Here is a 16444-nt window from a genome sequence, read left to right as displayed (position 1 = left end):
GCAAGATATCAAACACGGTATGGTTTCCATTCCAAATCAATAGGTCTAGGTGCTCATAGAGTAGCGCCCCTACATCACATCACGCCTTGGTCGCCCGGTTTGCGATAATCATGAGCGTGAGGATATATTCTCCCACTCTATGTGAACCTTTTTTTACCCGATCTCGAGACGCAGTTCTGCTCCTATTTATCATCAGTTCATAATTGTATTATTCTACAGTGCCAAGTCCTGAAAGTAAACCCCTTTTTAGATATGGACGAGGATCATGAAAGGCTATACTATTAAATAACCACTGTGTCTTTAACAAGTTGCCTCAAGTAGTCCATTATTTCCATCAACGACATTTCACAAGTATCCTGTTCCTGTGTTAGGACAATTTCCCGGATTGAGGTTGACCAATTTTCCTGGCGGAATGTTTCGGTTGGATCGAACTCTCGACCCTCTTGGGGTTGCGCTAAGCCTGACCGCATTTTGAGGGCTTGGTCAAGCTTACCCATCATTGTAGAGCTGAACTCAACTAATGATTTAACTTGGAGAATGAGATTTCCATCTAAATGAAACTGTCCAAATCGGACCTCAGGTAACAACAGAATTGTGGCTGCATCAGCTGGAGGGATGATGAGAAACAGCTGGTATAACCGCATGAAAACCGCACGATAAATGCGAACAAGTGAGCAATGCGCCTCCAATATTCCAAGCCACAGAACGACATCACATTTTGGGACAGTGGAACTCGTTGTTCGATCCGGAGATGTCATCGTGGTATGATAACCGGAATCATGTGGGGATACAGAGGTGGCACCTTCATCCCCGCCACTGTCGCCAGCATCCGGAAGGATAGGCAAAGAGTCATCGTACCCAATGCTCTCTGGTTTAAATGGTTGGGCACCAGGTGTAACACCCAAGCTGTCTTCCGTTGTACCACACGAAGATCGAATAATTGCCAAAAGCCAAGAACTGTGCTCGAGTAGACGATATATTGGAAGGTCGAGTGTCTCAATTGACAGATTAGAATCTTCATAGAAAAGGGATGACGATTGTAGGAGAATCGATCTATTCTCGAACAACTCCAGATCTTCAAGGAGTCCCAGTTTCAATCTCAACAGACTATTGTGAATGTTTTTCATAGAGAGAACTGCTTGGCTTGTTGTCGTTGGGGGAAGCTTGGCTACAATTGCAAGGTCTGGCTGATTTACCCATGCAGGATCTGGAAGATCATTTATGCCAAATGGTAATTCATTCTCGCCATAGTTCAGACGCTTAGTTTGAAAAGGCTCCGGAATTGCCATTTGAGTGGCTTGCCTTGCGCCTGGTAGGACATCATTGGTAAAAGCTGAGGGGAAAGAATAATTTGCTTGGCAAGGATATAGTTGATCCGATGGTATCCAATCAGAAGGCTATATGGATTGCTAGTCAGTAGATGGCTGCTGTATCTCCCCTCGAGGATTAACTTACTAGGTCATAAGCATCGGGTGACCACATTGAAATCGGATCACTCCACCGCTCAACGGGGACCATCGTGTTTCCAAGCTCTAGGGGCATATTAAACCCAAAGTCCGCTGAGGGTGAGTGAAAGCTGCCTCCAGGGAAAATGGGCATTGGGGATACTCCTCCCCAGTAGTGGTGCTCTTTCATACTGTGTCTCCTTGGAATTAGAGAGGGAGAATGTACCAACTTCTTCACTCCGGAGCCGGATGATTTGTGAAGCACAGGCATTGATTTATGCCTTGGATTGAATCTTTGGTGCTCGTAGTCATCTCGGGAAAGTACATTTTGCCCATGGTTTGAGGGTAAAATGACTGGTGCAGGCTGGTTCATACTTGTGATACATATCTCTTGGGCCTTAAGGCATCGCTCACAAGACATGCCATTCATATGATCGCGCTCGCATCGCAACTTTTGTCCGCGACAACGGTCACAAGCGGACCGTCGAGAATGCCGATAATTGTGGTTTGGATGCATTGTAAGGATCAAAAAAAAAAAAAAAAAAAAGTGACATTCGTTATGGGGTCCAACAATTGCAGAGATAGTCCATTGATGAGAAGCTACCATGGGCAAATATGTACTCTGAATGCAATACAGGAACCTACCCATTGGGTTGAATCATTCCCATCGACACATCTAAACAGATTTTACGCTCGAAGAAAGATAGTTCTATTCAAAATTAGAGCAAGCGCGTGGGTTGGTATCACCGCGTCTGTATACCTCCCTCTTGGAACATGATCCATAGCATTCTCGAGGACCCTACATGGTGATTCGTTGGATACTCCCACCTTTTGCACGCCCAGTTCTCAGGTGTGACAAGTTCTCAACTCATACCAACTCAGACCTCTCACAACATGTGTATAGACATGGGGACATGCAGGCAGAAATTTAAGGGTATTCTCATCTCATCCATGAACTGAAGGCTGAGCCCCAGAGTCCCGGTACGAGGTGCTTCAGGATACATGGAAGATGTTACACCATGCTCAAATGGCAGCAATGTATGAAGGAGCATATCTGCCGTGATACAATGGAGGTGAATAATGTCTCACCTAGCGCCGCACCTGAAACGTGAGCCCTCTTTCGCAAGGAATAGCCGATACGTTGAGACGGCTTCAACGGTCCATTGGCCTGAGATGAAGACCTCGCAGGAAATGGCGAAGACATTAAACGGAGCATAATGCAGAACCTAGTCTCGGAGACACAGGTCATTCCCCGCACGGTGCCTAAAGACGCGGTTGGTCATAGATATTACCCTATAGTACCTAGGTGGGAGGCGAACTTGACGCCACCGAACTAAACTTGGAACTTAAACACTCTGAAATCAGGTATAGACTACCATAAAAAGTACCCAATCCGATTTTGAAGATTGCAGTTTACGTTGAGCCTGAAGCCACATTGAAGTTCGGAGGATTAAAGCCATCCTAGGGCCCAGCTGAGAATCTTCCGGCTTGACGGTTCTGCGCCACTGATGTTTTCTTTTCTCTCCCAGCTGGATTTTATATTTTGCATCCACATCTTGAAATTCACCGATTACGGAGTATTCTAGGACCAACTGTCGAGGGTGGAGAATCCAAAGTAAGGGGTTGAAAGCATGAATGCATTCCTGGCTAGAGGGCGGCTGGCTTTGGAACACAGGAAATATCAATGGAGTGCAAATATATTTCATATAATTTAAGGAGGTATGCATCGTGTAGAACCCCAGTGCACTTACCTATGAGTTCAAAAAGCTGATGATATGCAATATTCACTTACATCAAGGTTTGGCAGCCGCCTGTATCCCGGATTTGCGCCTAATATATCCGCCCAACCAGCCCCAGAGAAAGATCCATTGGAAGGTTTTGGAATTTCCGCGTAACTTCTGTAATTGTAATGAACCAGTCATCGGCAGCGAGTCACATCTTCGTGAAACTCGCTCGGAATCAAACAAATAATAAAGAACAAAGTCAAAGAGCCTCATAGAGAGTTTCCACTCGGCCTAGAGTGTCCATCCCAGCCTTTTATCATCACGCGAACGCCCTGGCTTCCTTTCCGTGGGTGGCCATTGAACATGTCTCGCACGATTCGAACTTCATCTACTGTAGTCTCATAGAGCTCCATCTCAAATTCCCGGAAAATGGTGGCGATTGCTAAAAGAATCTCCGCCCGTGCGAGACTGGTCAACATATGTTAGTATGCGATCAAAGTGGAACAATCAAAAGACATCCACCTACGGAATTCCAATACACTGTCTTGATCCCTTGCTAAAAGCAACCAGATACTTCTCAAGGTGCTTCCTCTGCTCTGGGTCCATCCATCGCTCCGGGATGAATTTTTCCGAGTCTGGAAAAATAGCTTCATTGTTGTGCATAAATATGCTGGTCATCCCCACGGGTGTCTGGTTTATATCGTCAGAAGAAGGCCGGGGCAACCACAAACAGATAGGAAATGGAGATATCGTACCCCGGGAGGGATGATCCAGTCATTGTAAGTCATAGATTGATCTGGACAGCTACGTTGAAGCCTTGTTGCCACAGCATTGGTGATTCTTCATGCGGGCCAAGTCAGCAAATGGAAAAAAAAAACCGTGCCACAGGGAGTTGGAAGACAAAGCCATGGCATACCTGAGACCCTCCAGCATAACGGACGTCTACTGTGTTGTCAGATATTTCGACATTTCATAGAGTCGATGGTGCGAATTGAATAACTCACGAGATACGGCATTGTTTCGTATTCCACCAAGGTTGCGGTTCCATCGGGGTCAAGTCGGTTGAGCTCGTCCCGTAACCTTTGTAGCTTGTCTGGGTTGTTGAGTAAATGGAACGTAAGTGTTGTCAAGTTCTTCGCAGTCGTTTCTCCTCCAGCCGAGATGACGGTGAAAACCTCCTGACTCAAGCGGCCAGGTGTCTTCTCCTCTGGGGGAAGCTTGCTGTCTAGCAGCGCATGAAATAATGTGCCTTTGAGTTGACTGACCTTGTCGTCTACCAAGTTCCCGCCAGCGGCTTGGCTATCAATAATCGATTTCGCTAGTCGTAAACTTTCCGCTTTCTGGTCAATTACCGGGCCAATGTGAGGGTTGATTCTCACAACTAGCCACCGTGGGAGTAGCTCAAACAATCTGAAGACCCAGCGAAACTGTTTGAATTGAACCCCGACTTGTACAATTGCCTCAATTGTCTTTGACCACTGCGGTGTAAAATCAGGGTCATCCAAATAATGGAACGATTCACCCATAGAATACTCCACAACCACGTCTGTCGTGTAGGCATTAAACGCATGATAAACATGCAGCGGTGTATCCCTCTCCTTCCATGCCCGCATTCCTTTCCGCAACTTATCAATCATTCTCCGGAGCATTGGTTCCAACTGTCGAATTCGCTGGTGAGAAAAGAACGGGTTCATAGGTTGTCGACGTATCCGATGACAGCGGTGATCGACTGAGCCAAAAGCGGATGCAGGTGCCCCAAACATGCCAGTCAAATGCAACGACTTGTTCCTGGGTTTGTCACGAGAGTATAAGATCTCATAGTACTCTGGGTCGTCGATGTGTAGTTCAAAGGGACTGATTCTCACAATCGGACCGTATTTGCGATGCATCTCTGCGATTCGAAAAGTGTACTGGCCTTCGAGGAACGAATCGTAATAGAACTCGTACCACATTGTCAAAGCGGCCAGTTTTGGTCCAGGGAAATGGGCCAGTGGTGACAGCCATATCCGATATGTTGCCAGCCACACCACATACGTCAATCCGACCACGCCAATAGCCACAATGGGCTGTGAGATAATGGGTTTCCACCAATCCATGGTGCGTGGGTTTGAAGGGAGAGAAAAAACAAGTTGTAGCGGAAAGATGTAAATGCTGATCTTCCAATTCTCCGTAGGTGCTTTTTGACCTTCTTGGATTGTTGTTCCACAACTGTCAAGAAGGACAATCCGCCACTAGGCCGAACGAACTCAGAATGGTGATTGGAATCCATACTGTCGGTAACCTCTAGTCGTACCTTTGTGGATGGGGAAGGGCCTCGTGTAGTGGGTATCTTTTTTTCCAACCTATCGCGGCACATCCGTGCCAACAGAAACGGGTGACCATGTGAACACTAGTTCAGTCGTGGGTCTGAAGAATGCGTCCATGGCTTAGGATCATCTATTTCACTTATTATAAGAGGTTCGGATTGATGACTTCCAAGCCCCGTTCAAAGGGCACGCACGGGGCCTTGGTGGAACCTTCAGGATCCCGGAGGGACAAAGCGTTTAACACTGCCGACAGCTGAAGAATCAAAATCTTGGAGAATCTTTAACATGACGGTGATCCTCTATGGATGAAGAGTTACTTTCACTCTTTTCTTCCCTTTATATTGCGCCTATTCTTTTTTTTTGGTCTTCGGACAGATGTGATAGAGATGCCTACTGGTTCTTCACGAAGTTCGGACGGTTCCCAATTAGGAATGGTGCAAATGGCAAAGGGGAAAAGCCCCCACAGACAACGCTATTGTGTGCCAAAAGTCCGTGAAATACGAGACATGATATCGAGTACGGATGATGGAGTACGGAGTAGCATTTGATGAGATAGGGGATATATCATTGAGCATGGTTCTCACCCCGACCTCAAAATCATTTTACAACATAATATTATGCTTAGACGTTATACCGAATAGCGGATCCTTGATGACAACCCCATCAGCCACGTACAGTATGGAGTACAGCGGGACAGATAAGAGTTGCGCGTTGTGTAAACAAGAAAACTCAAAGAGCACGGTGTGCGGAGTTGCACTTCTCCCAAGGACGCACGAATCCTCCTTAGGTCGTAGTCATCTACTCCGTATATTGTCACATTATATCACCCATCTGCATCCGTAAAATAGGTTTGCTCTTGCCAACCATTAAATACCTCATACTCCAACATGTTGCACATTCTGAATGAAGTTTGCAACCCATCACTCATCCTACAAGCGAGACACTAAAATAAAACCCCCTGTGCCCCCGCGCTTTCGTCGGGTTCGTGTATGATTAAGGGGCAATTTCTCTGTATTTTTTTTTTTTTTTTTTTTCCCTCTTTAGAGTAAAACATCGAAATTTTTTATATAAACTTAAACTAAGTTGGAGAGACGTGTAGATATATATTCGGGTATTAAATTAAGATGCGTGGTCGCCGAGGTCCGAATGCGGGGAACTGCGAATATATATATATATATATATACAATATAGCCTTGATCATCCATAACAACATCATCAAAATGAATTTTGACTTGCCAGCAGACCTCCAAGCTTACTTAGAATCCATAGATTCATTTATCCATTCAACTATTCTCCCATTGCAGCATTCCAACGACAATAACCGCTTCTTTGATCACCGCCGTGAGTATGCACGGACTGACTGGGAAAACAATGGGAATCCGCGAAAGGAATGGGAAGAGCTATTAGGTCAGTTCAACAAAACCTGAATGACATCCAAAGACAAGCAAGACTGATAAATCGGTAGGGAAGGCGCGTTCTCTAGCTGATTCCTCGGGGTTTTACCGATTCGCCCTCCCCGGGGTCTATGGTGGGAAGTCACATCCAGAGGTGAACTTATGGATGTCCGCCATTCGCTATAAATTGTCTTCAAATGCTACGTACGGCGGTGGTTTGGGACTGGCCAATGATTTACAGAATGAGCATAGCATCGTTGGAAATTTCCCGGATATTTTGATGCTCCACCATTTTGGCAATCAACAACAAAGAGATACCTTGATTCCTGCGCGTCTGCAGGGGAAGTTCCGAATAACATTCGGACTTACCGAACCCGACCACGGAAGTGATGCAACCTTCATGTCTACTACAGCCCATCGAATTCGGGGAGGTTTTGAGATTACTGGGGTAAAGAAGTGGCAGACAGGGGCGCATCACTGTACCCATTTTCTCATCTTTGCACGAACTTCTGGCCAAGCAGGATCGGCACAAGGCATTACGGCATTTTTAGTTCCTCGTAACACAGGAGGGGTTCGTATCGTTAGTTATGAGTGGACATTGAACATGCCCACCGACCACGCAACGGTGGAACTGAATAGCGTGTGGGCGCCTGGATCGGCGGTTTTGGGGTCGGTCGACCAGGGACTAGCCATCGCCCAAACATTTGTGCACGAGAATAGAATTCGTCAAGCAGCCAGCTCCTGTGGGGCCGCACGATACTGCCTGGACCGAAGCATCGAGCGCGCACGGGCACGGAAGATATGGGGTGAAGGGAAAACCCTGGCTGATAACCAGGCTATCCAGTTCCCGGTCGTTGAGTTGATGACACAGGTGGAGATGCTGCGACTGTTCATACTGAAGACAAGCTGGGAGATGGATCGTGTTGTGGCGGAGTGCCAGTCATCAGAAGCCCAGCCCCCGCCGTGGGTTGAAATTGAGCGCCGACTCTCCGATCAGGTGGCCATGTGTAACTTCTGGGCAAATCGATTATGCTGTCAAGCTGCCGACCGAGCGATTCAGGTTCGTCCACACCGGCTGATTTTGGAGACATGACTGACTGATCAGATTCACGGGGGTGATGGATACTCTCGTCACTATCCTTTTGAACACATATATCGTCATTTCCGTCGTTATCGGATCACGGAAGGCGCGGAGGAGATTCAAATGCGCAAGATTGGGGCGTACATATTTGGATTTTCTGGCCCAAAGAAAAAGGAGATGGAAGATATTGAGCGTTCCAAAGCCAAGATTTGATCTGACCCCTGCTGAAACAGGTACTTGGGGCTAAGACGCCATTCTGACAGAACTGAAGAAGTAGAAGTACGGCTGAATCCGCATCAGCATCACCTACATAGGTAAGTAGAAGTGAAGTACATGTGTAGCACTAGGGTATGAGATATGGTAGTTTCATAAGATTGGTTGTGTCATATTGCGTAAACATGGATATCAAATCGTTCCGAGTTAGTTTAATGAAAGAAATGTTGCTTTGTTGGCCTGATATTTCAGGTTATAGAGTCACGTGAGTTAACCAAAGTCTTGTTGCCTGACTTCCGGGGCCGCAAATGCCAAGCCTCCCGAGGTTTGCCCGAGATGCGAGTCGTACGACATTTGTAGTAGTGACCTTACCCTCGAAGCTGCTCGCCAAAAAGACAAAACAAAGTGGTATTCATCGCACATCGTATATACAACATGTATATATTTGATTGTTCTACATTTCCACCTTTAGATAAAGGTGCACATGTATTGATATAGTCTAGAAGTGAATTTTGGAAAATCTTCACTGTGTACTTTATCTCAAGTACCTCTTAGGGATTTATACCTAGTTTTGATAGCTATCGACATATTTAATCATGTACCTTCAAGCTCATCGGTACTTCTCTCGAGGTACTATTTTACCACCTTCTAAATGTCTTCCGAGGTTCTTTTCCGGATACATCCATGGGTAGTTCGACGCCACTTACCTAAAACATTTAAAGATTCTTGACTCCACCCATGGATCTCTTCTCGGAACCCCACCGAGCCCGTTCTTGGGAGCCTTGTGCAGAAAATTCTCTGATCTTTCGACAATCTTGAAAGAAATCATACAGCTGACTGCTGTCATACTAAACTCGTCTTATTCAAATCTCATTTCAATTGGATACACCACCCCGTGGTGGCCCTGCCATGCCCGACATGGTTTCCCACGATGCCTCCGCAGTACCTAATGATACTAAATCCTCTGCAAATGCGGTCTCTGCAGAGTCGGATAATGCCTTTCAAGACACCAAGGAGGCCGATGCCGAGCAAAATCACGCCGACACCTCTACCCCTGGGGAACTAAAGCGCAAGCTGAAAAGCAGGCATCTACAGATGATTGCGATTGGTATGCCTTGACTTTCTCGGTCAAAACAGGTTACGGACGAGGCTAACTTACTTCTCTCACAGGTGGAACTATCGGCACAGGTATAGTCTATTGCCCTTACGTCTTCGGCTTGAAAAATCGCGAAATCTAACCTGTCTAGGACTCTTTATTTCCAGCGGCACTGCCATTGCAGAATCTGGTCCAGCTGGCGCGTTGATCGCCTATATATTCGTCGGCTCCATCGTCTATTCTGTCATGAGCTCGTTGGGCGAGGTTGCAACCTATATTCCAATCCCCGGTGCCTTCACATCCTACGCAGCCCGGCTGATCGACCCAAGCCTCGGATTTTCCATGGGCTGGATTTATTGGTTCAACTGGGCGTCCACATTTGCTGTTGAACTGACCGCGACCGGTACCATCATCCAATATTGGGATCCTAGTCTGAACATTGCCATTTTCATCGGAGTGTTCTGGGTATTCATCACGGCCATGAACTTTCTCCCCGTCAATTTCTACGGTGAAGTTGAGTTCTGGTTCTCAACTATCAAAGTGGCCACTGTCATTGGTTTCATCATTTTTGCTATTTGCATCGATGTCGGAGTTGGGGAACAGGGCTATCTGGGCTTTCGCTACTGGAGCACACCGGGGGCTTTTGCCACGTACAGTCCCGATTTACCAGTATCTGTAGGCAAGTTCGTTGGCTTCTGGGCGGTGCTTATCCAAGCCGGATTCTCCTACCAAGGCACGGAGCTTGTCGGTGTGGCGGCTGGAGAAACCGAAAACCCGCAAAAAACCGTTCCATCGGCTATCCGCAAGACGTTTGTTCGAATTCTTCTATTTTTCGTCTTGACGATCTTCTTCATTGGGCTCGTGGTCCCCTATGACAACGGCCGACTCACCACTGCGACAACCAACGCATCCTCCTCGCCTATGGTTATCGCGGCTGATTTGGCCGGTGTCAGGGTTCTTCCGAGTTTGATCAATGCCGTGCTCTTGTCCGTGGTTTTATCAGCCGCAAACTCAAATGTGTACAGTGGCAGTCGAGTCCTGACTGGGTTGGCACATGAAGGATTTGCTCCAGCCTGTTTCGGTTGGGTGACGAAGCACGGTGTTCCCTATATTAGTGTGACATTTACCGCTTTGTTTGGTTTGTTGGGTTTCATGAACGTTTCCAATGACGCTGGTCAAGTCTTCACTTGGCTCGTGAATCTTTCTAGCGTTGCGGGCTTTGTTACCTGGGCCTCGATCAATGCGTGTCATATTGCGTTCATGCGAGTATTGGCAAACCGCGGGATTTCTCGTGATACACTTCCGTATAAGGCCATCTTGCAACCATATCTCGCCTGGTATGGTCTCTTCTTCAATATCCTTATCGCCCTCACCCAGGGATTCACTTCTTTCATCCCACATTTCCGTGTGACGGACTTCTTCGTTGCCTACATCTGTCCCATTGTTTTTGTGGTGCTCTATGTCGGGCACAAGGCGATTTTCCGTCCGTCATTTGTCCGTGCAGCCGATGCCGATATTGACACTGGTCGCTTGCAGTACGAAAAGGAAGTTGATCCTCCCAAGCCGTGGTACTGGAAGATCTGGGGCTGGGTGACGAAGTAATACAGCACGGTCATCAACATCTGATGCCTTCTATATGTGATTTGTTTAACGCAAGGTACCTGCGCATCGTTACTGGCACATTTACAGGATCCCTATGTAACATTATATATATTATTTTTTTCCCCCAGATATCATCAAGCCATTCTCGAAATCATATATTTATTATTCTTTTGCTCACACGGAAGATTATTTAAGAGGACACCTGGCCCCGGATTTTATGGAAGATCCCTTGATCACAATATGAGCGGCTCACGAAACATGATGTATGTTGCCACAGCCTTTATATCCACTTCAACTGCCGGGCCACCACAGAAAAACCACCTATCAATGCAGTTGCGCCAGTGCAAACGACGAGTGCCCCGTATCCAGTTCCATATGCACCCAACGCATGTCCTCGCCAGTTGTCTGCCTTGAGCAGAGCCTCACTTAGGGGGCCACTTGCCACATTGCCAATCCCACGCCCTGTTTCCATGAATGGGAAGATGACAGTCGCGTCTGCTGATGGATTGGCCTTCTGCACCTCTTGGGAGACCCCCGCCCATGTGGAGGAAAAGCCCCCGGCGAGGAGACCATAAGCAATACAAAAGACGTATAAAGGGGGGATAGTGACGGCGAACCCCCAAATAAAGAAGACCGCGATAACGGTACCGACAGTTGACATCAAGATACAGGTAGTGATGTGATATCGGTCCGAAAGGAATCCCATGATAACGCATCCAAACACCGTGAACAAATTGACAAGGACGACTGTGAGAGACGCCATGTAATCACTCGCACCTAGACTGCGCGCGTATGTCGGAAGGTAGATGGTCGGTAGGAAGAACCCGATTGCTTCCAAGGTATTGCCAAGCTGATAAATTATGAAGACCTTGTTGTACAAGAAGCGAAAATTCAGACGGTGATACGCAATTTCTGTCGTATGCAGCCTCGGTCGATGAAAGTAGAGAAAAGGCACGGCAAGAATGAACAATGTCACAGATGATATTTGAAGGGTGGCTTCAATCCCATACTGGTTCAAAAGCCACTGGATAGCAAGTGGGAAGACTATCCCAGACACGCCGGATCCGCCCTAATAATATATAGATAAGTATCAGTTCCGCTTGTCATAAGGAGCTCGGGATGCAGCGTATTCTTTATAACTCACCCAGACAATACCAAAGGCGAGCCCTTTTCGTTTATCAAACCACTCTGACATGAATAATATGGTGGGAGTATAGGCAAAACAGCCACCAATTCCAAAGCCAAGTCCTTGTGATAAAATAAGATGCGTCACGTTGGTAGAAAACGAGCTCAGTGCCAGAGACAAGCACATGATAACAACTCCTATAGTCGACACCCAGCGAGCAATCTTAGGCACCAAAATCATCATTATGATTACCAACGGAGCAATAAGGTATGCGATACCCTGGATGTTGTGTTAGCGAGAGGAAGGGGACCTTGAGTATTCTGACAACTAACCATTGCACAAGTGCCGATAATTGCGATATTTCCAGATCCTTGGAATGGCTCGTGTGTACTATAGTAGTCTTGGAATATACCAAAGGCGAATGCATAACCTACTCGCGTGTCAGTTTCAACAACAATTCATCCGTGACAAATGATCACATACCCCAAACTAGAGATTCGAGCATTGCAGAGGCCATAAGGAACAGCCATGCTTGAACTCCTCTATCGACTGGAGGCAACTTCTCATCGTCTAAAATGATTCTGCTGTCGGACTGTTGGTCGAAGGGTACGAAGGATGTACCCCGGCTGGTGAAACTAGGAGGATACTCCTTGGGCTCCATGACGCAAAATATCTCACGACTCTGTAACTACAGGCGTGATAAGAATCTGGAAGTACAACAGGGTTGTGTGTAAAAGCGACGGGGAGACCGTCCTTTGAAAAGGGTTTATATTCAATGCGGCCAGTCGAAAAGAAAGGCAGGATCGGCCTCGGGAAGGGAAATAAGCTAATGGAAGCTAGCTACATGACGAAATAAATCTCCTTGACAATGATCTACCCAATCGGCGTGCCAGGAAGGTAGCGCAAGAGCACATACCTGGAATCCAGGTAGACCGGGGTCCCAGCAATGTGATGCTGAACCCCTAGATATACCGATAGGGCGGGGTTCACAAGCCAAGCGTCCAAACACACTGTCCCGTACTGATTCCTCGATTTACTAGGTATTGAATTAGTGATATTAGACATCTGCTCGATGAAGCGTTTGTTCTCTGTCGTTCTTCACTGCCCACCGATGTATTAGGCAAGGTTTTGCAATTAGCTGCAATTCGAGGCCGTGTCGATCGGATGCGGGATATGCTTCAAAAATAATTCGAGAGAAATACAACGGTCTCCTCTAAGTTTGGCTCACTGTGTGGGTGCACGAACCGCCCCGCTCAGCCGATCAACTAGGAAATGGAATGTTGATCAGGATCACTGCATAACAGAGCTGGTGGGCTCGGAGAATTCCATGTTGATAACAGGTATCCGAACGGCTGTCATTGGCAGAGATAAGAACCCAAGGAGAGTCATCCTTCCCCTGATGGATGAAGCTTCGTGGCTTGGTAGATCCAATCATTGTAGATGCTCCCACCTCTAAACAATGTCATGTACGGACGCAATTCAAGACTCTTTGCATGAGTTAAGTCTACTCGGTACTACCAAATGAGACAAATGTGATAATATCATGTCTCTAATAGGAAATTGTTAGTTAGCGAACGTGACAATAGACAATATGAAACGTCACACCTCTTCAAACTGTGAGGAGACGTTGAGCAACATTCCAGCCAACGAAGCTAACACAAGTTTATCCGTCGAGCCAAACGGCGTGATCACCAAGCATTATGTCTTGGGGATTCCACTCTTATCGTAGTCGAAGATATTTATGCCCATCAATTCTTCGTAAACTGGGTCTTGACTCTCTATTATAACCTGTAGTTACAGTCGTGTATTGGATCTTTTGTGGATTCGCGCTCAAATATTTGTGTCGCAGCCGCCTACAGTCTCTGTACAAGCTGCCTTGCCATGTCAATTATTGATGATATTCACCTTTTATGGAAGATTTGAGAAGGATGTTATCCACCTGGCTAGGTGTGGATGGTCAGGCCCAGGGGATCCATGCAGGGATCCATCCATCTGATGTTGGTTTACGTAATCAGGTAATTCCACCTGGGCACCTGGGCAGGTGAGCACTGGTGGTCCCGGGAGTGCATCCTGATGCTGTGCCCAAGCCAAAATGTATACCCTACATACATATATGTAGGTAAGGTATTATATGTACTCTGTATCTTAATAGGTTTCCAAACCTCTTTCTTTATAAGTTGTGGCTAGCTCAAAGGGTAAAACGCTTCATTTCAGCAATGGATTATTCATTGGCGTGTGTGTTATATTTTCATTATCATCATCATTATCATTATCATTGAAATGAATCGAAGTGAACTAGGAGTTCCAGACTGCGACCATTGACACAAGAGAATTAAAAACCTAAAAATCTGCTGCAACTGGCAACTTCTCGGGAGTATCACTTCGGAACCTGTTGGTGATCAGGTTCCCAAAGGAAGGCGACCAGTCCACGCGCGGGGGATAGACTATCTAATCCCCAAAGCTCAGAGACAAACTTGAGGATAGAAGTATGTGTGAACTCGTTCCCTTCACTGGGCTTATGTTGGACCAGGCCCTTGGAAACCCAAGGGGAGATTAAGACAGTAGGAACCCGAATGCCGAGGCGATCAAAGTGGAAAGTGTATTGTTCACCATCCCGAGCAGTCTCCGTATAGGTCAGACTGTCGCCAGCGGGAACGTCAGCAGGAGGGGAAACATGATCAGCAAAACCACCATGCTCATCCCAGGTCAGAATAAAGAGGGTCTCATTCCACTGCGGCGAATTGCGTACGGCCTCGTAGATGCTCTTGACGAAGTTCTCGCCCATATTGATTGGGGACGGAGGATGCATTGACATATAGGAGCAGCACTCGGGGTTGATCCAAGTAAATTGTGGTAGCGCCCCAGCTTTAGCATCACTGTAAAATTGGGAAATCGGAACGACGTTGTCTTTGCCATTCTTCGCGGTCCAATCATAGAACATGGCGTCGGGCAAAAATGCGGGTTTTGACTGTGTCGAGTTCTCATAATTCTTCCAAGTGATTCCCTTTTCTGATAACTGCTCAAAAATGGACTTTTGTGGCAGTGCAGAGGTGAGAAAGTCCTCGTCATTGTGGCCATGGCCATGGGAAGTGCCCGAGGTCAAGTAGGCACGGTTGGGGTTTGTAGGACCCGGGACTGCAGCAAACCAACGATCAAACAAGACAAAGTTCTGAGCGATGGTATTGAAGACAGGGATATGATCTGGGCTGAAGTAATTGATCGCCTCAGCTGCCCGGTCTAGGTCATCCTTTGGGTAGGAGGCACGCTGTTCACTGATGAACCCATTCATGGAGGACTGGGCTCCTGCAAGGGGGTGGTAGGTGCCAAAAACCTGCATGTTACCACCGGCAATGCTGTGATTGGGGTCGTCCGATGCGATATTCTTCGCATTAGGGTTGGCGCAAACCTGGTCGGACGGGGAGGAAACGTTGGCAGGATTACAAAATTGAGGATTCTGCGGGCCATCAATGCTGGAATCATAGTCAAGACCGCCAGCGAAGTGGTCAAAGGACAAATTTTCCTGTACCAAGACCACAATATTTTTGATATTGCTCATACCCGACGAAGCAGGCATCGCAGCGGCACCCAGACTTAGGGCAACAAAAAGTAGAGAACGTGCCATATTTAGAGATGAAAATGAAAAAAAAAGAACTAAGCTCTTGACTTGACGAGTTGACGAGTTTATATGTCTTTCATTCTTCTTTTTTTTTTCGTAATTTTTTTTCTTTCAACATCCTGTTAGAAAGCCCTTTCATCGCATGTGGCCGCATGTCACAATTCTGCGAGGTCACCCACGCTGTTTTGTTGTCGATCCATCCGCCCTGGATCCCCCGCGTCAGGGCATGGGCCACGAGCTCACTGTCATTGGTCAGGCACATTTTTAGGAAAAGGGGGAAAAAGAGGGTCAGATGGTTCTAGTCCTTTATTTTGGGGGCATCTGATATAATTTACCTACCTTTAATAACATTATCAGAATGATAATTGGCAATATGATATATATTATACATATTATACTCTGTACTCCATACTCCGTAACTTATTTTACGAATATATCCCGCTGTTCCGCATATCATTATCATCCTGGTCTTCCAAGGTTACAAGCATGGATGATTCATAGTGTCATCAGGTGCGTTAGATCGGTCTAGGACTTTTCTTGGAATTAACCCCCTTGTCTTCACGAAGGTTATTTGAAATCCTAATGACGTTCTCGTCACCGCACATTCGCTACGGTATGGATTCTATGATTTTGTCTGGCATAATTATGTATTATTCGATCATTGGTTTGCTGATCAGTCTATCTCGTGACTATGATACTTCGTTTTGAATACTCCTAGCGCGTTACATGACCAGTCGGGCGGCACGGTTGTTCCTTTGTTCCCCACGAAAAAGGTCACATCTCTGGATCTTTTCCTGATCATCTCCCCCGGTTTCACTTGAGCTAAGCTGAGAAGTAAAGT

General features: G+C 46.6%; 6 protein-coding genes across 6 annotated transcripts; 2 read left to right on the top strand and 4 right to left on the bottom strand.

Annotated features, from left to right (window-relative positions):
* Positions 1-281: 281 nt before the first annotated feature.
* N7487_007054 (Zn(II)2Cys6 transcription factor domain-containing protein) lies at positions 282-1962 on the bottom strand (the record flags this gene model as incomplete). The annotated part of the gene is made up of 2 exons (XM_056874801.1): positions 282-1397; positions 1456-1962. 2 exons carry the CDS (start codon positions 1960-1962, stop codon positions 282-284), a joined length of 1623 nt encoding a protein of 540 aa, XP_056732521.1.
* A 1476-nt stretch (positions 1963-3438) lies between these two features.
* N7487_007053 (cytochrome P450) lies at positions 3439-5265 on the bottom strand (the record flags this gene model as incomplete). The annotated part of the gene is made up of 5 exons (XM_056874800.1): positions 3439-3637; positions 3696-3859; positions 3925-4009; positions 4086-4111; positions 4174-5265. 5 exons carry the CDS (start codon positions 5263-5265, stop codon positions 3439-3441), a joined length of 1566 nt encoding a protein of 521 aa, XP_056732520.1.
* A 1430-nt stretch (positions 5266-6695) lies between these two features.
* Positions 6696-8163, top strand: N7487_007052 (acyl-CoA dehydrogenase family protein; the record flags this gene model as incomplete). Its single annotated transcript, XM_056874799.1, has 3 exons — positions 6696-6882; positions 6941-7929; positions 7975-8163. The coding sequence occupies 3 exons, from the start codon at positions 6696-6698 to the stop codon at positions 8161-8163; spliced, it is 1365 nt and encodes a 454-aa protein (XP_056732519.1).
* A 909-nt stretch (positions 8164-9072) lies between these two features.
* On the top strand, positions 9073-10861 carry N7487_007051 (uncharacterized protein; the record flags this gene model as incomplete). The annotated part of the gene is made up of 3 exons (XM_056874798.1): positions 9073-9271; positions 9334-9351; positions 9411-10861. 3 exons carry the CDS (start codon positions 9073-9075, stop codon positions 10859-10861), a joined length of 1668 nt encoding a protein of 555 aa, XP_056732518.1.
* Positions 10862-11141: 280 nt separating this feature from the next.
* N7487_007050 (uncharacterized protein) lies at positions 11142-12648 on the bottom strand (the record flags this gene model as incomplete). Its single annotated transcript, XM_056874797.1, has 4 exons — positions 11142-11930; positions 12006-12266; positions 12320-12417; positions 12471-12648. The coding sequence occupies 4 exons, from the start codon at positions 12646-12648 to the stop codon at positions 11142-11144; spliced, it is 1326 nt and encodes a 441-aa protein (XP_056732517.1).
* Positions 12649-14364: 1716 nt separating this feature from the next.
* N7487_007049 (putative phosphatidylglycerol specific phospholipase) lies at positions 14365-15609 on the bottom strand (the record flags this gene model as incomplete). The annotated part of the gene is made up of 1 exon (XM_056874796.1): positions 14365-15609. The coding sequence occupies one exon, from the start codon at positions 15607-15609 to the stop codon at positions 14365-14367; it is 1245 nt and encodes a 414-aa protein (XP_056732516.1).
* Positions 15610-16444: the final 835 nt, after the last annotated feature.

The sequence above is a fragment of the Penicillium crustosum genome (assembly GCF_028827405.1).
Source record: "Penicillium crustosum strain IBT 35664 chromosome Unknown utg000002l_segment0_segment0, whole genome shotgun sequence".
Taxonomy (NCBI): domain Eukaryota; kingdom Fungi; phylum Ascomycota; class Eurotiomycetes; order Eurotiales; family Aspergillaceae; genus Penicillium; species Penicillium crustosum.
The sequence above is the reverse complement of the archived record's forward strand: the minus strand, read 5'-3'. Positions and strand labels throughout refer to the sequence as shown.